The sequence below is a fragment of the Periplaneta americana genome, chromosome 14 (genome assembly GCF_040183065.1).
Source record: "Periplaneta americana isolate PAMFEO1 chromosome 14, P.americana_PAMFEO1_priV1, whole genome shotgun sequence".
NCBI lineage: Eukaryota > Metazoa > Arthropoda > Insecta > Blattodea > Blattidae > Periplaneta > Periplaneta americana.
Window position 1 is genome coordinate 1,128,039 of NC_091130.1, and position 26,703 is coordinate 1,154,741.

At 37.7% G+C, this 26,703-nt stretch overlaps 2 protein-coding genes across 4 annotated transcripts in view; one reads left to right on the forward strand and one right to left on the reverse strand.

Annotated features, from left to right (window-relative positions):
* The first annotated feature begins 348 nt into the window (after positions 1–348).
* LOC138713061 (zinc finger protein 596-like) lies at positions 349–16,230 on the forward strand. Its single transcript, XM_069844791.1, has 4 exons — positions 349–618; positions 5,276–5,404; positions 9,735–10,527; positions 14,195–16,230. The coding sequence occupies exons 2-3, from the start codon at positions 5,285–5,287 to the stop codon at positions 10,383–10,385; spliced, it is 771 nt and encodes a 256-aa protein (XP_069700892.1). The 5' UTR covers positions 349–618; positions 5,276–5,284; the 3' UTR covers positions 10,386–10,527; positions 14,195–16,230.
* A 447-nt stretch (positions 16,231–16,677) lies between these two features.
* Positions 16,678–26,703, reverse strand: part of LOC138713058 (b(0,+)-type amino acid transporter 1-like) — a 53,611-nt gene continuing 43,585 nt past the window's right edge. For all 3 annotated transcript variants that reach the window (XM_069844786.1, XM_069844787.1, XM_069844788.1), the window contains 4 exons: positions 25,693–25,893; positions 21,227–21,376; positions 18,903–19,071; positions 16,678–16,818 (listed from right to left, as the gene is read on the reverse strand). In XM_069844786.1, the coding sequence (XP_069700887.1) occupies positions 16,754–16,818; positions 18,903–19,071; positions 21,227–21,376; positions 25,693–25,893 (585 nt within the window). In that variant the 3' untranslated portion in view covers positions 16,678–16,753. The remainder of the gene's footprint in view (positions 16,819–18,902; positions 19,072–21,226; positions 21,377–25,692; positions 25,894–26,703) is intronic.

Here is a 26,703-nt window from a genome sequence, read left to right on the forward strand (position 1 = left end):
ACTGGATAGGAAAGGGTAAAGAGGAATTAGGTATTGAATTGTGTGTTGTGTTAGTGTTAGCTTAAGGGAAAAGGGAACAAAAATCTGTGAAATAAAAAGCTTTGGAAAAAAAGGAATTGAGTGAAGTTAAAAAAAGAAATAATTGTCGCCGAAAAACAGGTAAATGTCTCCAGAATTGGTAACCCTGGTTTAACGGATTTGTGAATGCTATGCAGTGTTGCCAACAAAGCGCCTTCTTCGCTAGATATAGATACAATATAACAATTTTTCAACTACAAAATTAATGATACTTTCTTATTGTTTGGACATATTAAGGTAATTATATAGTGACTTTTTAAAGCACCGTTAGCGATAGGAGTAAAATTTTCTCCATTGCTAACAGCCTATGATCTAGGATAACAGCGCCTTTTTTTCACTGCAGCTGAACTTTTCTGTTGGCAGTTCTGGGTCGAATGTTCTATGGCGGTGCATGCAAATAAAGTGAGGTGAAAAAATAGACGTTTTAAATCTTCTGTTGTAAAGTTATGTGTGAAACTTTGAGCCTCTGTATCAACTCGTGAATGAGTGTGCGATCTTAATTTTCTGTTACTATGTTTTCCAGCTTACTGCGATAATGAGGTGAGATTGATTTGTTTATATAGGTACCGGTAGGTTAAATGGGCGCGATCGGACTTTATGTCCTTAGTTCCTGTAAAATAATTCATCTATGTTACAATCTAAATTATTTATTTAGGGATGAACTTCAATTTACGTTTTCTTCCCTTTCCCTCAACCCCTACAACTCCTACCTCGTGCACACAAAATAAACTGTTGGTACTGAAAAGTGCCTTTTCGTGAGCAAGATGATGCACTTTAGACAAATACAACAAATAGCCTATGTCCTTTTAAAATAAATTGTTGGCAGTGAGGAAACTGTAGGGCCTAGACCTACACTAGTGAGGAATCCATATATTGAAATTTTCCCGTTAGATTTATCAGTTACTTTTCGATGACAAATAATTGACTTTGTAATGTAGGTAATTCTTCAGATGAACTACACTAATGAAGATATTTCTCCTTCCCCACTCTATTACTTATTAATATAACGTGCAAAAGGTCCTGGATGAATTACTGAGGAAATGGTTCGTTTCTGTAGTATTATTGGTGCGTTGTATTGGTTACACGTTGCGGGGGGAGGGATATGTCTCATTGGATGTAGTAGTTCTGCAGATTTACCGTGGACATAATGTGGGCTACTGTGGTGATGGTAATTCGAGATATAATTTTACATAATAACTACCTCGGCCGATTTCATAGCAGCCATATTAGCCTAGTTACCAGTTTGGCGAACATTCTTTTTGGTAATATTCGTGGATAATGCAACTTTTGGGTCCAATTTCTTACGTTTATTTACAAAAGCATTAGGTTGTAGATAATCATATTAACTTAAAGGGTAATTAAACTGTTCTTACGAAGATCCTTCCTGTCGATTAAGAGGAATCTATAAGTGTTGCATCAAGAAATTGTAAGTTCACCATAATACCAATGACCTGTTGTGTTAAGTACAGCAGCAAAACAGGTGTTGACATGAAGAACGCGAGATTAAATGCCATGAATGACAGATATTGATTGTGAAGTAATTATATGGTAAGCATTGGCCAGGTCTCTGTCTTTCAGCATTAGAGGTCCAGGGTACATACTTTCCCATTAGAGTGTCAAGAGGCCGACAATATATCAAGAAAACATTGAAAATTTGATTATAATATACTTCGAATATATTTGGTAATATATACTTCCTGAACTTCTATTGCAGGAAGTTTGGGTGATTGTATGTGTAAGTGTAGTGTAGAGAATGGGTGAAGATGATGAGGAAAGGAGAAGGGAAAACTCGGTGCTGGTACATAGCCTATTCCTGTCTAATAGCACCAAGGGGATCGCCAAGGCTTAACGTCCCCGTCCAACGGATGAATCATATCAACAGTGACATATGCCTTCTCTTCATATGCACTGCGGAGAGATTTGGGATTCAACCCAGGCATATTGGTGCACAATCTAGTGATTAGAAGTTGTGCACCCCATCTCTCTTAGTTTCGACGTAGAAATTTTAGGCCTAGGCCTACACGAAAATCTCTGATTCCACCAGGAACCGAACCCGGGCCAGCTAGTCTGGAGGTAAACGTGCTACCACAGAGCTAAATCACTTTTGCTGCTCTCTAAAAGTTCAATACAGGAATAAAATACTTGCTTGTAAGCCATTTCCTATTAACAGATACAGTTGTAGCAGAGGAGGGTAGGGCATTAAACAGTTTAATGCTTATATACTTACAGCTATTTTTAGTTTTACTTAAGGAGTATTTATGTTCTGATTATATTCCTGGTTTGATAAGCATGGATATCTGATGTAAGATTGTAAATGTGTAAATTATATGACCAGCAACATGGAGTATGAAGAGCTTCCACCAGGAGAGAGAGTCTGGATTGTTGTTCTTAAGAAATATGGCATAAGGAGAGCTAATGTTTCATCTAGATGCTGTAAACTGCTTAGTAAAGCGTACCGTTATCATTTAATACAATGTACAAATTACCCATAAGAAGAGACGTGAGTTAGTAATCATGTCTTATTGAGTGATCATGTAACATTGTCTGTAAAGGAGCTGCATCAGTGTTCATGAGTAATCGTGCTTTGTCAGTAAACAGAAAAGATGTCACTCCTTGATAATACATGATGTTGTTTTGGAATCAGTATTGACACGGCCATCAAAGGATCTTAGAAGACTTACAACTTCTTTTTTATAAGCTGATGACTAACGAGAGTTCTGAATAGGCAATACTTGTCCATAACAAAATGTCCACAAGAAGATGTCCATAAACCAAATAGTCCAACATTTAAAGTCCTACATGCAATTTGTCCATGGAGTAAAAAAGCCCAACATCTATTTGGTCTACCATATTATAAAGCCCATCATACGAAATCAATTCTTTCAGCTTTTCACAGTGCATGGGATTTGTTTGAGGTTTTGTATTTCCTTTAGTGTATTGCCTAACTGCAAATAAGACTGAAAATACTTACCGCACTATATATAATGAGATAAATTATTCAGCACATTTAAATCTCACTTGCAATCCTACCTATACAATGTGTGATTTTGAAATCGCCAATATGAAGCTTGTCGACATAGAAATGCAGTCAACAGGGGTCTGAGGGCACAATATTTGGATATTGAGAACCCTGAAGTAAGAAACCAAATAAAGGAAATTATGGGACTGCCGTTTATTCCGCTAAATGACTTGCAATTTGTTTGGGATTTATTAAATGAAAGATTTGTGAACGATATCTTGGACTTAGCATATTGCATTGAAATTAAATATATTACTGGTCATCCGGCAAGAGGACGAAGGCGAGCAGTTCCCCATAGATTTTCTCCTGAGACATGGAACGTCTATGAATTAGTAATTAATGGCAGACAGCATACGAATAATGTGGTTGAAGGATTCCACTCTCAATTCCAACGACTTGTGGTGGCACATCACGTAAACATTTCGAGATTCATTAGCCATTTGCAACAACAGAATCGGAAACAGAACATTTAGTAAGCCAGGTCCTTGGTGGGCATACAAGCGGCCAGTAAATAAATGGCACTGGTAGCCTGTATCAATAATCAAACTAGAATTTTCAACATTGTCGGTAATTAACAAGATTACAAATATAGGAATGAAATTTTTCGATATCTTAGAGCGATATCATACGATTTGAAATTGTATAGTGACCCTCAAGATGAACAATAGATGTATCTTTTGTATTACGTAACATAATTGAAATGACAATAAATTCCTCTGCACTTTCCTTGCAGTTTTCCTTGTTGGACATTTTAGGGAAATGGACGAATTTATTTGTGGACATTTTAAAACGTAGGATATTTTTAAGAAGAGGTCTTGCTGACAGTGGACCTTTTCAGGTAACGACATTTTTATGGCATGGACGAATTTCCTATATGGACATTTCTAAACATTGGACTTTTTCGTAGAGAGGACCTATTGCACAGTGGACCATATCTCACTTAACCAATACAAGTGCAGCTTCTTGAGGTTGTAAGCAAGGGAGCCAAGGAACAACAATTTGGTCAGGTGAACAATTATGTTGGGCTGAAGTGAAGGACACATGCTTCTGCTTGTAGTGAGGGAAGCTTCACGTCTGTTAGTAAGCACATCTCAAGTCGGTGCCCTGTCAATTAGTTGTACATTATTATTATTATTATTATTATTATTAAGACAGGGCGACTCATTAGCGTGTCTTTTATTTAATATTGCCCTTGAAAAAGTGATAAGGGATGCAGATATACGAACTAGAAGTACAATACTCTACAAATCATCCCAAATACTGGCCTATGCTGATGATATAGATATCATTGGTCGATCTGTGGAGAATGTTAAGAGAACATTTACTGCTTTAGAAACAGTAGCCCAAAAAATGGGGCTGAAAATTAACGAACAGAAGACTAAGTACATGATTGTTGGATGTAAAAAACAAAAAAGGGACTTGACAACAACAACCCATTTGAAAATTAATCAATATAAATTTCAGAGGGTCTCTAGTTTTGTATATCTGGGCTCCTTAATCAATGACACGAATGATATTAGTGAAGAAATTGATAGAAGAATTCAAAATGCCAATAAAGCATATTTTGGATTATTGAGGCACTTTAAGTCAAGACTTCTTACAAGGGAAACAAAATGCAATATTTATAATGTTCTGGTAAAACCCGTATTAACATATGGCAGTGAAACGTGGACCCTCTCAAAGACTCATATGTCAAGATTGAGATTCTTTGAAACTAAAATTCTAAGGAATATATATGGCCCAATATGTGATAATGGAGAATGGCGAATAAGATACAACTTTGAACTTTACCAACTATATAAGTCCCCTGATGTGGTTACAGTCATTAAAATATCAAGATTAAGATGGGCAGGACATGTGCAAAGGATGGCAGATCATGAGATACCCAAGAAAATTATGGGGAATAAATTTGAAGGAAAAAGGAGTGTAGGACGACCAAGACTGCGATGGATGGATGGAGTGTTAGAGGATCTAAAGAAGGTGGGAATTAAAGGATGGTGGTTGGTTGCCAGGCACAGAGATGCATGGAGAGAGTTCTAAGGGAGGCCGAGGCTCAAATTGGGCTGTAGCGTCGATGATGATGATGATGATGATTATTATTATTATTATTATCATTATTATTATTATTATTATTATTATTTTTGTCACTAGTTCATTTCGCTTCATTGTACATTTCAGAGTATAGTGATGGCGAAGGATGAGCGCATAGCACGATTGCAGGAGGTGCTGCACTGCCTGGCCACGCAGATCCCCAGAATTGTACTGATTCCTGCTGAGAAAATGTTTCCTTCACTTCTTGAAGATAGGGTAAGCTGTTTCCATGTTGACTGAAGACTTATCACCTCTGTCTTTTATCAGTAAACATGTTGTTACATTACACAATTTATACATGCAGATGTGTAAAGCTGGGTGTCCAGTAATTAACTTTGTCGACAATATATGTATTAATTCGGTAAATTTAAAGGAACGATGGAAAGGTATGATGTCATAAAAGATATTACAAAGTGGTTATAATGTTGTCGTTGTTTTTTTTTTTTTTTCATTGGGGATTTCATTATAGTTTTATTTAATTGGGTGTAGTGCGAGCATGTTGTAATTGTGTACACATGGTCTACTGTTAACACTGATACTTGTATCTATGTTTGTTATGTGTTATGTCGACTTTTCACGGTTTTATAATGGAAATAATGCCGATTTTGAATACTAGTTAGGACAGTATAAATAAATAATACATCTACCAGCACCAACAGATGCTTGAGGACTTTGCAAATGCCAATTACCCAACAAAAAATAAAATACTGTCAGTTTAGCTGAAATTGCTACTGCAATGCAAATATCAGAATACGATATTCAAAATAAATTCTATTACGGTAAAGAGCAGTTAATAATAAAGAAAGACTTCCCAAGAAGTACTTAAAACATTGTTGATTTTCTTCATTGTAGATCTCGAAATAGATTGTAACTTCATGCTACATTTTTCTTTTTCTTTTTTTTTTCCATTCTTTAGCAGCACTTTCTGCTTTTTATAGTGTAACATTTTGTGCCTTGTTTTATAATTAAAACAAGTGACAAGCTGCGGCTAGAGTTTCGTAATTTGAAACCCTAATTCAGATACAACCACAAAATGCATTGAAAAATCAACACAGAGATGCAAAGCTGTAGCTTAACTGTGGCTGTGTTTGTGAACAGGCTCGCAACTTCTGCAGCTGTTGGGTTGCACACCACGAAAATTAATGTGCAGCGTGCTACTTTGGCTTATGTGAGAACATGACGTGCAACTTTTGCAGCTGCAGTAAAAACTAGTGAAGCGTGACTATCTTAAAGCACCGTGAAGTGCATACAAAGCAGAATGTTACCCTGGTGTCAGGGAACTGCCAATAGCTTTATGAGAAATTTGTTAAAAGAGATCCTTGTAGCGGGATTTACAGCAGTTCCTCGTCCATTGCACTGGTAAGTCGACAGCATATGAAGCTTGAAGAAACCACACTTTGAGGACATAGCATTACTTGTACTCATAATTGACGAAACATATTTTCTACCACATAATACAATTTCTTCTCAGCTAACATGTTAATTAAACAATTGATATGTCAAATCAACTGAGAGTGTACCAACCTGTTAACAGAAGTTTATCTTATATGTTAATGTTAATAAATAAAACAATCGACCTGGTTCGCGAGTTGGTATAGCGCTGGCCTTTTATGCCCAAGGTTGCGGGTTCGATCCCGAGCCAGGTCGATGGCATTTAAGTGTGCTTAAATGCGACAGGCTCATGTCAGTAGATTTACTGGCATGTAAAGGAACTCCTGCGGGACAAAATTCCAGCACATCTGGCGACGCTGATATAACCTCTGCAGTTACGAGCGTCGTTAAATAAAACATAATATTTATTTATTTAAATATAACACAGTAACATTACATTAGAGCAAAGTCCAGGATCATCTTAAAATTTCCCAAACATGGATGGTATGAAACAAATAATCAGAAAAATCCATTAGCATAAAGTTAAAAAATTGGGCAAATAGCGTTAGATTTGTGAAGTTGGACCTGATCTTGTTGCATGGTTTGGAAGTAGGCTACAGTAAGCAATCCTGTCGTCCTCATCCTCGCTAACTTTCTGTCCTGGTTGATTAGTTGGCTTTTGTTTCCAACAACAGCTAAGCTGTATTGATCTCTGTTTTCATTTTACACAGAAACTACACATAGAAGGCTGTGGACCACTGAAATTCTGAAACAGCATGTTGAGTTGAGAATGGATATTGGTTGGCCTTGAGTGTCTATATTCATTTTTCATTCATAATGGAGGTTGCAGTTAGGATTTTGTGCTTAAATTCCATGTCTCTGACTGCGTTTCAACCCGTAATATTTGAGTTTACAGCAGGATTTAAGCTAGGAAATAAATAATTATTACAAAATTGCACAAATGAAAAATTGCGAAACGGTTGTGCAACTTTCTAGATCATTGTACAGAAAGATACAATTAATTAAGGATCCCAGATTGCATTCTTATGGTTTGCATGTTTCGTGCCTCCCTAGTTTACCTGCTGGGACAACTAAGAGAAGTAAAATGAGCATTAATTACACTTAAACACAAAAATGTAGTGAAATATATCGGATGCAAGTAAAATTAATGCGTGGAAATATAAATAGAAATAAATAACATTTTTAATGGTGGACCACTAAGAATCTTAATAAAGTTGTACTTTATGATTTAGTGTATTGCATTGTTGTTTATGTAGAAATGACAATTTTTATGTTTTCGGATATGGAGTGAATGTTGCATTAAGTGTTACCAGATGATGATGGCAAGCTATTCTTATTTTTTATTTTTTTTCGCACATTGTGCACCCAAATAATGAAGTATCACTATTTCATTGCATCTTACACCACTTACAGCTTTCCACTTTTCTGTTAATTGCTTGTTGGGTATTCCCGAATTAGTTTCACTTCTGCTTTCACTTTTTTTTTGCTTTCATTTTGCATCACAGCATTAGAGCTCGATTCCCCTTTATTTTAGATTAGAATGTACTAGAAACACAGCTAAAGCCACCAGTAACCAATTTACACTGAAAGTTTGTCGCATTTTTAGAAGTGTAGTACCAAAATGCTTACTTACTTACAAATGGCTTTTAAGGAACCCGCAGGTTCATTGCCGCCCTCACATAAGCCCACCAGCGGTCCCTATCCTGTGCAAGATTAATCCAGTCTCTATCATCATATCCCACCTCCCTCAAATCCATTTTAATATTATCTTCCCATCTACGTCTCGGCCTTCCCAAAGGTCTTTTTCCCTCCGGTCTCCCAACTAACACTCTATATGCATTTCTGGATTCGCCCATATGTGCTACATGCCCTGCCCATCGCAAACGTCTGGATTTAATGTTCCTAATTATGTCAGGTGAAGAATACAATGCGTGCAGTTCTGCGTTGTGTAACTTTCTCCATTCTCCTGTAACTTCATCCCTCTTAGCCCCAACTGTATCTTAAACCCTTGTTCAAAGGCAAGCAACGTAATAATAAGTAGAAATGCACACAAATGTGGGTGGTTGTTCTTCACTCTTTGCTGTATTCTTCAATCGATTGTATTCTGTTCTTGCACGACATAATATGATATCCAGGGTTAGGATTCTTAAGTGCGCATTTTTTCTTGTGAGATAAATTAGAGCTCTCTAAAGGAAAGCATTATGTGAAATGTTGTCTCCAGATGAGAATAGAGATAATTTCCAGCATTCTTTTTCCTCTTTTTGGGACCTTATCCCTTTTTCACTTCACTCTGCCTATAATCCCCCCTTTCTACCCTTTTACTGCTACTTTTTTATATTTTTCATAGCACATTTTTATCTTTTAATTTTATTGCAATTTATGACCTAATATGCATCATGATAGTGAAGGCGGAACTGAAGGCAAAGAACATCTGCAACAATGGAATATTTCACTCGACCCCTATTAAGTAAGTTGCCTCACTACAGCTGTGAAGCAACAATATGTTTGTAACGAACTCTGTTTTTAATTTCATTGGAGTCAGAGTTACCTGTTAGTGAATGTAAATTTGTTGCTTAAACAGTTAAACTTCGTCATGTGGAAGGAGTTCAGATCCCTTTTTTTTTCATCCTGGTGCATGAATTCAAGCAGAATTTCATTGAAACTGATGGAACTGTTATACAATGCATTATTTCCTCTGGAAAATGATATTGGTATGTAACCTACTGAATGTAGGCCCTTTATCATAGAGATGTAGGTACGTAATTTCAGATTTCAGTTAGATAAAATAGAAGAAAGGGCATTTGCCGAAATAGTTGAGTTAAACAGCAGCTTTTCTCCGTCTTTTTTCCTATGAAAATTGCCCCTAAAAATCCCTGATGATACGTATTGCAGAATGAGTGGCATAGAATCCATTGGCATGTGGAATTGCTTTCTTTCGCAAACTCTGTGATATAGCTGGGTACTGTGAGTCTAACAATTGTGTGGCATAGCTTTTTATCCACTCTCTGTTTATCATGGCGTCCATGCTGAAGAATTCCAGCCATATCTCTTCTCCTTTCTGCTTCATTTCTTGTAGTACCTTTGTCTCTTTCTCACTGGAAGCAAGCAACGTAACGAAGTGCGAGATGGAGACATTAAAAGCAATGTGTTGCAGGTAGTGAGAATGAGCACAGCCGAGCGGTGTGCAGCGGCTGCTGAGGAGTGCAGGCGGCACGCATGCCCAGTGTGTGACAGGACGTTTCTCCGCAAAGGGGATCTCACAAGACACAGACGCACTACCCATGTGGCTGTGATGTTTTGCGATGTGTGCCGGATGTTCTTCACGCACGAGGACAAGTTTGAGAGCCACAAGGAGGAGCGCTGCGACCGTGTGCGCTCTTACCCTGTGCGCACCGGGCACGCTGAAGACACGGCCGACGTGGAGCAGTGGAGCGACGGTGAAGAAAGTTTCGTGTGCCACATCTGCAAGGAGTCGTTTGACTCGGACGCTGAACTGCAGCAGCACAAGGCAAGTCATCGCGTTCACGCGTGCAGCCTATGCAGCAAGGCGTACTACAGGGAGTGCGATCTGCAGAGACACAAACTGAAGCACAAAGTGAACCACAAGCACACCTGTGACGTGTGCAACAAGTCGTATGTGAGGAAAAGCTATCTCGCTGTTCACAGACGTAAATGTGGCAGAACTGTGACAGATGATTGTGGGGCCGTATTCCCATGCCAGCTGTGCAAGAAGTGCTTCTTTGATAGGATAAACTTCGAGAGACATCTGCTGGCACACGTGGTGGACGAGGTGTACTTATCTTGAATTTGAGATGTCACGTTATTCCTGCGTTTATATACCATGAACCATCTGGAGTCATTGCAGTGGCTGTCTTGAGAATTTAATCTATCAGTGAAATGTCGTGAGATCTTTATTATTCCTGGACAGTCCTTCCATCCAGAAGCAGGTATGTTGTACAGAACATGAGAAAGTAGTGGCTCTTCGGTTCTTTGATAGGATCTACTTCGAGATATCTACTTGCATATGTAGTGAATGAGGTGTATTCATCTTGAAACCAGATCTGAATGGGGACTATCTTACCTCTGGAATATTAATATTTTGCCCTGTCTTCAGGAAAAAATGGATGAGAATTATCTTCAGCAATGTCCAGCCCTTTCTTCTAAACTCACTGTGTGTGAGAAATATTGGAGAGCAAGAGAGTTAATGGCTTTATTGCCAAGAACTCAGCATATCTTGAGGCAGCCTCATCTTTTCCCACAAATAGAGTTGTCTTTAGGAGGTCACTGCACACCTCTTCTTACTGCCTTTGTCCAACTGAACTGAACAGTTCATCTTTGTATTAAAACTAATGTCTTGTTTAGGTTTTTTCTGGAGACTTGGTTCATAGTTCACAGTGGACGATTTACACAGCAGTGCACTTTGCTCATTGATCTTCTGTTACTAGAGGTAAGATATTATGATTCTTTGTCTGAATGCAGGACCATCACTATCACTGTCTTCATCAGTACAGCCTCGTCTTCAATATCAACACAAGTTTCCACTTCTGAACTTGTCCCTAGAGATTATTTTCACATTTTGTCATCAATTTTTCTTCGCTGCTTTTGTCACTTGTAGCAGAATTCCCCCCCCCCCCCCCCCCCCGCAAAAATACCGTAATGCTAATTCAAGAATATAACTGAATTGAATAATGACATTGTACAGTCCACACCTTTGGAGTGACGGTCAGCGCATCTGGCCGCGAAACCAGGTGACCCGGGTTCGATTCCTGGTCAGGGCAAGTTACCTGATTGAGGTTTTTTCCGGGATTTTCCCTCAACCCATTATGAGCAAATGCTGGGTAACTTTCGGTGCTGGACCCGGACTCATTTCACTGGCATTATCACGTTCATCTCATTCAGGCGCTAAATAACCTAGATGTTGATAAAGCGTCGTAAAATAACCTACTAAAATAAAAGACGTTGTACAGTCAGTAAGATTAGTTTGAAATGTTACATCTTTGTTAGAACAACTGCAATAAACCAAAGAAAACAGAACAGTTTCTGTTGAGCAGCAGGGGACAGGTAAGGGACCACCAGCACATAATGGGGCAGTAAAATTTAAAAAGGACAAGACTTACTTGTTCAAAGGAGAGATGGGTGTCATAAATACAAATAATGTTCATAAAATAATATAAATGAAGACACTAACAATGAGTTTTAAATTTTCTTCTGCATTGTGATGAGAGGATTGCTTGTTATACTGTGTGATTCCGTTATCACACATCACTGTGACGTGTGCTGGGGTGCAGGGCGGCTTTTATAAGTAATTGCAACTCTTAATTACGAAATTTGCGGATAATATTTATCTTTATTTCTTAGGTATCTAAGCGTATGCAAAATATCAGGTAGAGTTTCGACATGAACAGGGTTTGTGCTTCCCTTGTAAGTTGATTACGTGAAAATAGCAGTGCAATCTTGTTCTGAAGCCCACTGTTCACTGATGCTCCATTATGTACCTGGGCAATTAACGTATTCCTATATTTATATATGTATTGCAATAAGTGAAAATCTCAGGAATCTTCTATGCCACATCAATAAATTTAAGAATGCAGTTATATTGTCAGACTCCAAAGCAGCTATTCTATCAATAGTCTCTAAACACACACCTTCATCTCAAACAGCAGAAATAACTAAAATGCTCTCTCAATTAATATCACTCAATAAAAGAATTGTATTTCAATGGATACCATCCCATTTGGAATCCTGGGAAACGAGAATGTGGATGCTTTAGCAAAGAAGGGCAGCACTGCTACTTACAGACCTGTTACTAAATCTACGTATTATTCTGTGAAGAGATTTATTAAATCTACATACTTAGACTTCAACAAACAAAATTTGATAACACAATCTCAAGGGAAAACATGGAACTCTCTGCATCATAATCCACAGTTAATTCCCGATTTACCACGAAAATCGTCTGTAGCTGCATTTAATTTGGCAACAGGCCATGATTGTTTGGCCAAACACCTGCATAGAATTGGAATATATCAGTCCCCTAACTGCCCATTGTGCAACTCAAACCAAGAAATGGATTCGGAACACCTCAAAATCTGTGCTTCAGTGGCTGACCATGATAATATCTTTGAAAAATATTGGAGTGCAAGAGGTCAAATGACTTTATTGTCAAACGCCTGGCATTATATATGTGCATGATTGCATTCATGTGGCTAATAGACCTGCGATTTTAGAGTAATTGCCTGTTTTCTTCCTTAAGCATTAATTTAAACGTTTTGAAATATGTACAGACCCAGAACAAAATTAGGGTCACCTGAATTTTCCAAGTTCCAGTTACAACATACTGCGCATGCTCAGTAAGTACTGTTTTATAACTGGAACTAGGAAAATTCAGGTGACCCTAATTTTGTTTCCGAGTCTGTACATGTTTCATGGAAAACCATGAAAGTTGATAGAGTTTTATAGTACCCTGAGATGCCTATTTGGGTCTTTAGTGCCTATTTCCACGTATTTTTTAAAATATTTAATAGAATAACAATAGAAGACACAAACTCGACAATGCATACTCCTTCACGTCTGTGCTGTCTACTCTCTTAATACAGTATCAGATTAATAATCAATACTTTAATTATAAGGAGCCGTTTCAAAACTTCTCAATTTATCAAATAACCAGTAGTACTGGTGTTACTACAGTGAACATAAACCTGTCAGGTTTCAGATACATTCTGTTTTCTTTATTGCCTTGAGTGTTATAAGTTGAGATGGATGCCTAGAGAAAAATCACCAAACATTACGCTTATGTGATACTGGCCACTGGAGTCCCCAGGGATGTCTTATCATAGGAAAAGCCCTTTTTTCCAGCACTGTATCAAACAGGTATGTACCTCACACTAAATTGAATAAATTACCTGTAGCTAGATTCTTCTGACAATATACTGTTAATGAACACAATCTATAGTTATATGCATTTTGTTTTTATTTATGAAGATGATTACTTCTGCATCCATTATGAATTTCAACTTTTTCTAAGTACTCAAAAATTATAGTTTGACAACTCAAGTGAAACCCCGTAAAACACGCCAACTTCTGGAATCTCTCTCATTCTTTCTTCTGTCTCCCTCGCTCCTCGTCATTCAGTCACCAATCAACACGTCAATATCTGAGAGGGTGTCGCGACCAATAGAAAAACCACTCTCCAGTATTACCACAATAACGGATTCTTCAGTTTTGCCTCGGCTGTCGGCTAGGAAGGTTCCATTATGCTAGCATTGCAGACAACTAGTCAACCTTTTAATGCTTTTGTTAGCAGGTTTGACAAACTGTGAGTGGACCTGCAAGTATAGTGCATAGTGCTCTCTCCCTTCCCCCCGTGCTTTCTCACTTGCTCCTCCCCAAGACAGCCAGCGCTCACGTAGTAACTCGGCCAGGGTTTCAGTTCGATTTGTCAATCTATAGCTGTCCAGTAATGCTTGCCATTGAGTTTATTTCTCAATAGTTTTAAATCTCGTCATATTGGGCGACTTTTCTGTTGAGCTACATATATATTTTTAGATTTATAAAGATATAGAACATGCAAATTATTGCTGTGTATTAATTTTAAATTTTTAAACGATATTTCAGATTTCTCACAAAACATGTCACATTCAGCAGCATGTCACAAAGCCAAAGTGGTCATGAAATGCAACATTGTGACACAACCTGCTTCCCCCACAACACACAACAATTTCTATGCAGGCATGTGTAGACCATCATCCCCTGGAATGCTGTGCACAATCCAGTCTCCAGAGGCTTCTTAGAAAAATATACAAAGATGTATGGGAGAAATCACTGATTCTCTTGGTAGATACATTGCTAATATTATGGTAGGAAAACTGAACCCCGATGAACCATCCGCTCCACACCTTCTCTGATGCAAGAGAATTGAGAAAGTCAGTTGGCAAAGCATTGCATACTACATCAACAAGAATTTGCAGTTCCTAGTGGATTGATGACTCAGAGTGTGTGGTGCTGCTTCCTACATGACTGCCACTGCACCTCTTTCCCTCCTTGATTCACGTCGCTTACAGAAACAGGTTGAGTTTCTCAATTAAATGGCCTGATTTCCGCTATGAAAAACGTCTTCTGTAAAGCACCATCAAGAGTGGGAGAACTTCCCTCAACTTCTTCCACCACAACCAATTATTACCTGTTGGGGCCTGGATAGAAGCTGTCGTATACTACGCAGAACATCTGGACGAAATCATCACTGTGATGGATGAGCTTCTATCAACAGACAATGCTACGTGTATAATATCTGTGAAGGAGCTTCTAAAGGATTCCTCAAGTGTGTATATTCAGGCCAATTTTTCATTTCTAGTAAGTTGCATCACCAAACTGGAGCAGAAAGAAAACTGCCTTGAACGATGACACAGGAATTTGAGAATAGAATTTAAAATGTAAGGGAGAGAGTAGGGGATAAGATAACAAATAAGTGGGTTAGTGTGTTGAATAAAAATCCAGGTTTTTCAGTACTGAAACGTGTAAAACTAGTCATGGTGGAGTAAGTGAAGATCTCCCTGGTGAAGTTGAAACGAAAAATGTAATTAAGTTTAAATATGCTCCTGTAACATCAGTTTGTATAGATTAATATAAAAGACAGAGCTCAGCATGGACAATGTGGAGAGGATAAAAGACAGAGCTCAGCATGGACAATGTGGAGAGGATAAAAGACAGAGCTCAGCATGGACAATGTGGACAGAATTAAGACAGAGCTCAGCATGGACAATGTGGACAGAATTAAGACAGAGCTCAGCATGGACAATGTGGACAGGATTAAGACAGAGCTCAGCATGGACAATGTGGACAGGATTAAGACAGAGCTCAGCATGGACAATGTGGAGAGGATAAAAGACAGAGCTCAGCATGGACAATGTGGACAGGATTAAGACAGAGCTCAGCATGGACAATGTGGAGAGGATAAAAGACAGAGCTCAGCATGGACAATGTGGACAGGATTAAGACAGAGCTCAGCATGGACAATGTGGAGAGGATAAAAGACAGAGCTCAGCATGGACAATGTGGACAGGATTAAGACAGAGCTCAGCATGGACAATGTGGAGAGGATAAAAGACAGAGCTCAGCATGGACAATGTGGACAGAATTAAGACAGAGCTCAGCATGGACAATGTGGACAGGATTAAGACAGCTCAGCATGGACAATGTGGACAGGATTAAGACAGTGCTCAGCATGGACAATGTGGAGAGGATAAAAGACAGAGCTCAGCATGGACAATGTGGAGAGGATAAAAGACAGAGCTCAGCATGGACAATGTGGACAGAATTAAGACAGAGCTCAGCATGGACAATGTGGACAGGATTAAGACAGAGCTCAGCATGGACAATGTGGACAGGATTAAGACAGAGCTCAGCATGGACAATGTGGAGAGGATAAAAGACAGAGCTCAGCATGGACAATGTGGACAGGATTAAGACAGAGCTCAACATGGACAATGTGGAGAGGATAAAAGACAGAGCTCAGCATGGACAATGTGGACAGAATTACTGTTATGTACTGCAGAGCAAATTTTGATGAGTGAGAGTGTTGTGATTTTTTTGATGCTATAACTTTTGTTTCTTAGAAATAAATACAATTTTGCGGGCTTATTATAGCATTTTAAGTGCCTGTTTTGTTATTTTACAAGCTTGTTTTAGGTGACTAAACAAATTTTTAATGTCCAAAATCCCAGGTCTAGTGATTAGACAGCACTGCTTTGAGAGCAAGTTCCAAGATGAGTCTTGGACGACTGCACGGTTAATGAATGTTACCTAAAACTCTACCTTGCACTATTTTCCTTGTTCGTCATTTACTGCTTTGTTTATGATCCTTAAAAATACAGTGAAGTGGCCGAAGAGGAAAGCCTTGAATTTTGAGCGGAATTAATGTCACCACGACTTTGAAGGATAATTTTTGGCGGTCTTTTTCGATTACAGATAACTATGTGTATGCCACTGGATTATGTCTAGCTGTGGCATTAAATTATTTGGCTAGGTTGTAAATGAAGTAGAGATTGGCTGGCACGGTAGTTCTCTGGAATTCATGGGTACATAGCACAAAATGATAGTCATATCGTTTAAACAATATATTTATATAACAAACCACTAGAATATTTGTACAGAGCATTTATGAGCCGCTTCAGTCTCTTAGTCCAGATTTTGTTCGCTGGGCACCACCTCCATCAGCACTTGTATGAAATATGTGAATTTGTCTGCAACAAAAACAGCCTACTAAGTAACACAGAAACATACATAGGAAACCTGTTTACCATTACTTCTTCTACTGTATACTGTTACAAAGAGAAGGACCAATAATGATTAAAAGTTAATTTGTGCGAGATCGTGCGTATTTGCTTGGTTTCCGCACAAAACCAATCCGCGGAAAGTGTAAAATTCTACATTCAGTATTCCCAACCTAACACACATAACAATTTCCCTCTTCTTACCGCTTAAATGACATATTGATTTTACTGCTTTAGGCTTTTAACATATTATTTTTAGAGACGTTCAATATAGTAATAATTATAAATTGGAAACTTACCACTGCAATTTCACCTAAATTTCACTGTTAATTATTGTTTTAAATATTTGCAAAAATTAAGTAAACTCTACAAGTCCACTAAAGTTACTGCATTCGTGATGCAAGTAACATTAAGGAAGCCGTGAAAAAGTCAACAAGATTCCAGACTCATCATAGACTGGGGGAAAAAAAGACAGACGTATATCACGGCCTGCTGGGGTATAGTAAACACAGAAAACATTTTAAAGCAACAATGTTGAAGATAGATATTTTTGTTTTGCAAATTTGCCGTCATTGAACAGAAACCAAGATGGAGATTTCATTGCAACTAATTAGAAATTCCTCTTTCAGGTATGTAATAAACGATCTTTGCACAAAATAATGTACGATACACGAGCAGTATGTTTTCTTTCAGTTCTCGTTTTGCTTTTTCAAACTTTTCCTCGAACATGAAAACTTCAACATACCGCTCTTGTAACGCATATTACTATTTCAGACCTTAATGGAAATGTACATACTGATTTACAATGGCATGTCTCACTGTAGGACAGTGATTATACCACATTATAACAGAGACTTTGAGTTACTACTAGAGCCTTAATTTATGGCAAAATGTCTTTTTTTATTGCTGACTGTCAGAAAATATTTAAGTGTACAGACATGATATTCATGATCTGTCAGACATTATGGGTACCATAGCTTTTATTTTTGCCTTTTTTGTATTTTGCTGCCTATTTCGTACTATTCTGCCTTTTTGTTTTAATTATTTTCTTATTTTTTTTGCAATTTTTCTGTTACTGTAGGTTAGTGCTTGTTTGGCAGGAATGTTTCAACGTTGTCGTAAAGAATGTCTTGTGACTGATTTCATTTTATAAAGGAAATGCGCTAACATTATGTTCAAGCTTAAGTAGGTCGCTACCTGATTGTCACAAATTTATTTTCATTTTCACTGAGAGAAAATATTATTGAGGAATTTCTGGAGACATCCTTTGTCAGACTCGACAAAAAATTAGCTCTCTTTTCACAATATTCTCATTGTTAATACAAAAACATTGAAAAGAAAAGTGAGTTGTTTAATAAATGTCGTGCAATTCACAATTGACACCACGACGAAGACAAACTTAACAAATCTGTTAAAGAGTTTGGAAGTCATAATATTTTCAACAGATGGAACATTTTCACTGTGTAAAGTGTCTGAAAAATCTGTAAATCACGAGAAGTATTTTGTGACAATATTTTGCAACAGCTAAACATGTTTCTGCTGTAGCGAAGAAAGATTCTAACTTAAAGCTTTTTTGAGAGCAGACTGTGTGACAAAAGCTTTTCAACCTAATAACATGTATGTACAAAAACTTTAATAAAATACAACTCAAATGAAATTATAAATTTTGATTCATAAAATTGACAGCACATCTGTTTAAAATTGGAATTTTTGGTTCACAAAAATACATCCTGTGTAATCTAGAAGACTCTTTGATGAATCAAGAACATCTACGAAAATGTCCAGCTTTGGCATGAAACATTTTGGATTCGGACTCTAAATTATACTGGGAAGCTAGAAGGCAAATGGAGAAGTTCCTAGTGCCTGGCAATAGATACTACCGCCACCACCACCACTACATTGAATAACTCAATTTCCTTACATTCTCGAGGATTATTTTTTCTAATGAATTAGGTTGTTGAAAGGCTTTATAACCAATTAATAATAACTTCTGCAATTATTTACGTCAGGCTCCAAAGACTCGGTTAATTGCTTATACTGTAGTTGTTTCTTACCCATCCACTGCGGTCTGCGTCGGTAGTAGACTAGGGGCACATACACTGCGACACCTACTGCAATGAAGAACAGGGCAAAGAAGTATCTGGGGGACGGATCTGTGATGATGGGCACCACACACAGGAACAGGGCGATGAAGATGATGAACACGGGGATCCACTGCGGCACCTGTGGTCAGAATGTCATCTTGTATGAGCTTGTTAGGACATATTGGCCAATTCTGTTTATCAATCTACACATCTTTAAATTAGTAATATTTTATTAAATACATGGTTATATAGTATTGATACAATTGGTGATAGTCAAATGATATTTGGCGAGAGGAATCCGAGTATTCACCACGGTGTTATAGGTCTCGCAACCACGGAATACTGACGGAAGAAATGCGAATCAACCACTGCGATAAGGAAGAGCGGGCGACAGGAAAGGTCACGAGATAACTTGAATGTTATTCAAGAGTACAGTCGGAAGAGAAACGACATCGATAGAATCAGTCTTGCGTTGTGATAGTTACATTACGACTTTAGTTTGTTCCATTGCATGTGAATACGTGTCTTGTATCGCACGGTATTATTATTTCATTTGTAAACACATGCTGCGCGTTTAATTAGCTTCGAATTTTTCTCTTGCTACGTTCTTTATTTCCACAGCGATGTCTTCATTTGTTCATCTTCTTGGAAGAGACAGTACTTCCATCGGCTCGCACCTCTCCCCCCTCAGCGTGCCTACATACACATGTCAAAACAGACAGCAATGCCACAATTGGGTTTCGGTAATCGTTTCTTGCGCGAGCTATACTTGACATTCGCCTTACACCTCGGAAAAACCAAGTAAGATTTGAACCGACGCCCAAGATCAGTTTCAGAGCACTAATCTGTTGGTCAGTTCTAATTTACGCCATGGGCCTTAATTTTGTGAATTTACCATCTGCTTACGCAATTTCTGAGGTTACATAAATCAAACATACATGCCAATGGGCAATAAATTGCTGCAGAATTGAACTCTTTGATGTAAGACCATCTGCTGAGTTACGTTCAGGACATTGTGAGTCTTCAAACAGTGATCTTCAGGCCCTTGACTATTTCTGATAAGAGTAATGTTTGCGCCTGTCCTTATAGTCAGATATATATATGTATGTATTTATTCACACTGCAATGGGTATATACCCGGTGGTAGTGGTAACTAATTACACTCAATAATGACAATAATAAACTTGTTAATTAAAAATACAATTAATAATAATAATAATAATAATAACAAGGAATATCCTAAATTAAATGAAGCATGATCACTTAAAATAACATTTAAAATAAATCTAATTTGTATCTTAAACCTAAGTTCGAACTAAAACCCACGAGTATGATATGTTCATATCTGCACAACATTACAATCATTTCGCTGTCAACTCACTCACTGCACTGGAACTACGACACATTTCACTGATTCTATCCTGATTTCACTAACACTTCAAAAACATTTCACTGTTCAAATACTTTGCACTGCCACTATAAATTATAAAGCTTCACTGACAGGAACACGTTTCACTTACACGGCACACTTCACTGACACAACACACTTCTTCACTGATACAACACTTCAAATAACAAGATATCAATTACACCCTTTAAATAGTGTGTATAATATACTACCGTTTATTAGTAAAGTCCTTAAGTGTATTTTTATATACATTTTTGGTTGTTGGTAAAGCCTTTTGTAAGTCTGCAGGTAAAGCATTCCAGTCCCTGATAGTACGATTGAGAAAAGAAAACTTTCCAGTGTCCGTCCTCTGCCTTCTTTCCCTCAATTTATATGAGTGGTCGTTCCTTGAAGAGTGGTAGTACGACATCGTACATTTGAAGCTTCTATTGATGATGATAGTGAATAGGACTGACCTGAGAAGCCTGTCCATCACACATTTTACTAAAATTTTGCAGAATTTAAATCCACCAATAAACCAGCCACTTAGTTAACAGTGTATTAAAATAGTCAAAACTCACGTAAACCAACTGTATTAATTCTTTAATTGCAAAGTTTGTTCTAATTATGGCACATTAGCATGTTAAGTCATGAACTGTCTTTAAAACTACAGGCCTTCTAGTTGATTGAGCTCATATTCCACTAGTATTATTATAAGTTACAGTATGCTGATGTCACGAACCCAATGCCTCTTCTGTCACATTCATACAGAATGGGATTGGCAGTGATTTATTTGAAAATCCCAAGTATTTACCCAATACATGTAGCATTTATTCACAATTCAAATTAGCACGCGACAGTATTGCAAACCTTTGGAGCTCAAGGGTAATTTTGCTGCACAGTGTACCTTGTATGGACGTACGGCGTCTTTCTTGGTTCTCCTCATGAGCAAAAGGGCCACCATTGCTCCCCCATAGAAAATCCAGATCAGGAAGCTGGCGAAATCTATGAGCGACGTGATATCACCAGCAATAATGAACAAGAATGCCAGCAGACCCTGGAACAAAGAGAACAGCCAGCTCTTACATATTATAGATTACAGATCTGAGTGCAAGTCCAAACTTTGCTAGTCAGGTTCAAGTGTAAGAACAAAAATATCGATTTGAAATACTGAACAGTGAAGTCCGCAGCAATGCTGCTAATTGTGTTATTATTGAATATGTATTTACCAGTGTGAAAATCTGAGACGTGGAAGGCACTGTCATTCATTTTCATTCATTTATTTTATTCCATATATCTTACATGAGCAATGAAGCTTTAATATGTGGAACAAGTCAAAATTTTACAATATTATAATTACAATTTTTACAAATTTTTACAGTTTTACAATTTAGTAATTTTTTACAATTTTGTGCAATTTTTTACAATATTTCGGCGAGATGTAGTGAGATGAGATGAGGTCCGAGGATTCGCCAAAAGATTACCGGGCATTTGCCTTTTGGTTGGGGAAAACCTCGGAAAAATCCAACCAGGTAATCAAATCAAAGGGGTTGATGCCTCACTTATAAGCCACACTATGATATGTGCATTCATCATGCACTATGTAAGTTTGTGTAAAATAGATATTATGGAGGTAAAGTATTCCTTTCTTATGTAGTGATGAAATGGAGTAGTATGTTGCCCAATCTTTTTGGCACACATGTACACTTCCTGCACGGAGAATTTAGTAAATTCCAACACACTTTATTGTTTACTATAGATCAGGTAATGTTACAAAATAGCGAGGACAAATTATAGATGTAGATACAGCAGTTAAATGAAATGTACGAATTATAATATTAAAATACAATATCGACAAAGGAAACAAATTGTGGCTTTATTTGGAAAAAATGTAATTCGATCAAAATCTGTTGGAGAACATATTTTAATATAATTAAATATGTACCAAACCTATATGCACATAGAGTTATTCCAATTCAGAAACAACTAAGTAAACTAAAAGAACTCCAAAAGGAAATAACATTTCAATGGATACCTAGTCATTGTGGTATACCTGGAAACGAGAAAGTCGATAATATTGCAAAACAGGCAACATATTTGCAACCAAGACCTCTTCAAGTGATATCTCTATCCAGTGCTTTTGCTTCAGTAAAGTCTCATTTTACAAACCTATGGATCAACAATTGGCTCTCTTCTGACAAAGGAACAATTTTACAGTCCGTACAAAAGAAACCAAATGACCTGGAAATGTACAAAAACTTTCCCAGACATGTTCAAACATTTTTAACAAGAGCCAGACCAGGTCACATTGTCACTCAATTGTACCTACACCGATTTCACCTTTCTGATAATCCTACTTGTCTGTGGTGTAATAATCATGATGAAGATCTGGAACACATTCTTCTATACTGTCCATCCATAAACCACAAAAGAAGTAAATTAAAATCATCAGTACCAGTTGCAGAAGACACAGCCCTGCAGTATATACTGACTACACCCCAACTCTGGCTACTAGCAACAGGCATCTATAATGAACACCGATCAAAATACCCCTCGTTTCTCGTGAAAAACAACAACTAAATAGCCTACAGTGGATTATAGTGGACTTTATGTTGTCGGCAAACAGCTGGATACGTAGAAGATTGATTGATATTTTAATATATATTCAAATACTTACACAACAACATTTTTGACATGACACTGATGTGTGTATATTTAGTTAACAGTCCGAAGACTAGTTGGAACCTCATGATACCAATAAGGCATCACTCATGAGGCAACTAAACCAGGAGACAATGGGATAAGGTGGCCAGTTTCTTTCCTTCTCTAGTGCCTACATTGTTGACTAGTAACATATTTCACTAATCAGACGATGGAAGTTAAACTGTATAGATTCCAAATCATCTGTGGCAGAATTCTTACAACAGTGTACAGTAGCCAGGAAAGATCTTAATAGTACATTATGCAACGAGCCTATAATGGTAGTAATTAAGACGCGAGTATGTTTGTTTATGAAACGAGCGCAAGTGAGTTTCATAATTTTCATACGAGCGTCTTAATTACTATTATAGGCAAGTTTCATATGACTTTTTATGCTCGGCCATATTTCTGACTTGAAATTATTCAGAAGTATTCATGTTATGGTTATGTAAGTGAGGAGTGGAACTGACCTGAATTGTGAGATGTGCGCAGACACGAAAGTATTGATTTTTTCCGAAACACGAATGTCATTGACCTTGATATAATCTAGAGAATAACATGAACATTAGGCTTGATATAACCTGGAAATTGATTTAGAATTGAAAAACGAGATGACAAATTCAATTTATTTGAATATTATTTACAATTAACGCTAATTATTATAGTAACAGAACATAATCTTCTGCGACAGTATTGGATTTCCAGCCTCCGTGACGTTTTGCTAATTGTCTTTCGATTGCATATCCGAGAATAATCGATACTTGCGGTTTTATAATGGTACAATCAGTACAAAGGTGATTTCTCATTGGCTGAACAACTGAATTATAATGAATAGGTGTACTTTAATGAGGTGCATTAAAGGGCTACTACCAGATGTATAATTATTACATTTCAGCATGGTCGAGCATAAAATTCTATAAAATCATAGTCATAACTATACTGACTTTGCAGTAAAAAAATTTATACCAGTACATATATGTGAGATGCCCGGAAATTAATGTTCCAGATATATTTTTTTTTCTCAGAAAAAACAAGGAACACGTAATTTACAGTAAGTTACTAATTATTTGAAATTTTTTTGCGTATGTGCTGAAAGTTTCAACATGTTCCAAAAGATTGTGAAGCTGCTGCAGCAATGCAAAATGCAGTCTAACCAGTGATACTCGTTACAAACAACGTGCTGTAATAGAATTCCTTGTGGCGAGTATTCACAATCGTTGGTGTGGAAGGTCTGCAAGAGGATTAACAGAGCTCAATGATCTGCATGCTGATGTCGACAACTGGCACTCAAGGAAAGTGTGGATGCAATTACCCATGCTCAAAGGTTGTGTGCGAGATGGTTCCATGGAATCTCTCGGAGAGAAGACATTTCTTCTGAATTGTTCGCACATTTTCAAGCTGAAAGGAAGGTCCTTTTGTTACGAATCATAACCTGGGTTCATCACTGTGAGCCGTGACTATGTAACAGCAAGGTAGACATGCTTTTCTTTAAGAGCACAGGAGTTGGATGAGATGATGTGGAAAAAGTATCCCTTTATACTTACTTACCGGCTTTTAAGGAACCCGGAGGTTCATTGCCGCCCTCACATAAGCCCGCCATTGGTCCCTATCCTGAGGAACATTAATCCAGTCTCTATCATCATATCCCACCTCCCTCAAATCCATTTTAATATTATCCTCCCATCTACGTCTCGGCCTCCCTAAAGGTCTTTTTCCCTCCAGCCTCCCAACTAACACTCTATATGCATTTCTGGATTCGCCCATACGTGCTACATGCCCTGCCCATCTCAAACGTCTGGATTTAATGTTCCTAATTATGTCAGGTGAAGAATACAATGCGTGCAGTTTTGTGTTATGTAACTTTCTCCATTCTCCTGTAACTTCATCCCTCTTAGCCCCAAATATTTTCCTAAGCACCTTATTCTCAAACACCCTTAACCTATGTTCCTCTCTCAAAGTGAGAGTCCAAGTTTCACAACCATATAGAACAATCGGTAATATAACTGTTTTATAAATTCTAACTTTGAGATTTTTCGACAGCAGACTGGATGATAAAAGCTTCTCAACCGAATAATAACACACGTTTGCCATATTTATTCTGTGTTTAATTTCCTCCCAAGTGTCATTTATATTTGTTACTGTTGCTCCCAGATATTTGAACTTCTCCATCTCTTCAAAAGATAAATCTCCAATTTTTATATTTCCATTTCGTACAATATTCTCGTCACGAGACATAATCATATACTTCGGGATTTACTTCCAAACCTATCTCTTTACTTGCTTCCAGTAAAATTCCCGTGTTTTCCCTAATCGTCTGTGGATTTTCTCCTAACATGTTCATGTCATCCGCATAGACAAGCAGCTGATGTAACCCGTTCAATTCCAAACCCTCTCTGTTATCCTGGACTTTCCCTTTATAATGTGAGTAATTTTCATTTTTCTGGAATAAATATTTACTTAGAAAAAATATGGAGCCATTACTTTCTGGGCAGAGTAATATATAGTGTGCACATTAATTTCTCACATAAGGTAATGGATTGTACAAAACTAGTTGAAGTTAGTAAGAAAGGTGCAGAATATGGCCAAAATGGAAAAAAAAAGTAAGGAGTATGAAAATAAGGGAGGCTAGGACAGAGCACGAAACTGGAAGAACGTGCAGGCGCACACACCAACCTGTGAAGCGACGGCTGGTGCAGGAGTGAGGCGGCGCAAGTGGATGTAGGAGAACGCCTCCACCATGTGTCCCTCGCGGCCCGCCACGTAGCACAGCCGTGTGACACTGAACTGGATGCTCAGCGCACAGCCGAATGTGGACAGGGCCACTCCCAGTGGAATGACGAAGTTCATGACGCCCAGGATTCTGTCGCCAAAAACCTTTGGAAAGGAAGAGAACAGCTGATGGATTATGCTGCCACTCTTCTTGTTTTGTAAATCCTTACGTTATGGAGAAGTTGAGGCCATCTATTCAACACTTCAAAATCTGTTGTACCTGATCTCTTATTTTCAACAAGCTGTTATGTTCAGTGATTCTAAAGCAACTATTACTGCTATAACAGCCAATCTGTCACCTAAAGATGAAAAAATAACGGATTGTTGGAAAATTATACACCATTTGATGAAGCTTAACAAAAGGATAGTTTTTCAATGGGAACCGACATTGTGGATTACCTGGTAATGAAACTGCTTACTTCTTGCTCAGAAGGGAAGTAAAATCTTACAATGCCTCATTTCAATTTTATCATTTTCAACAGTTAAAAGATTAATCAGCTCAAAATATCAAGATATAATAGCATACCATTTCCACGAAATTTCAAATAATAATAGATGGAAGTATCTCACTGTGCAACAAAATAGTAATTCCTGAGTATCCAAGGAAAAGCGCAGTTGCAAACTTTCGATTACTTGCAGGGCATGACTGTTTGTAAAAACACTAGAGCAAAATTGTAATTATTTCTTCACCACTTTGTCCATTATGCAGTCTTCAGAAAGAAATGGATCTGAATCACCTCAGTGATGTCCAGCCCTTTCCTCCAAACCCACTGCGTATGAGAAATGTTGGACATAGAGTTGATGGTTTTATTGCCAAGAACTCGGCTTTGGTTAACAACAGCAGTGAAGTTTTCAGTTATGTGTATGATTAACATGAACTTCGGTATTTGACTCCATTAAGGTCCGATTAGAATA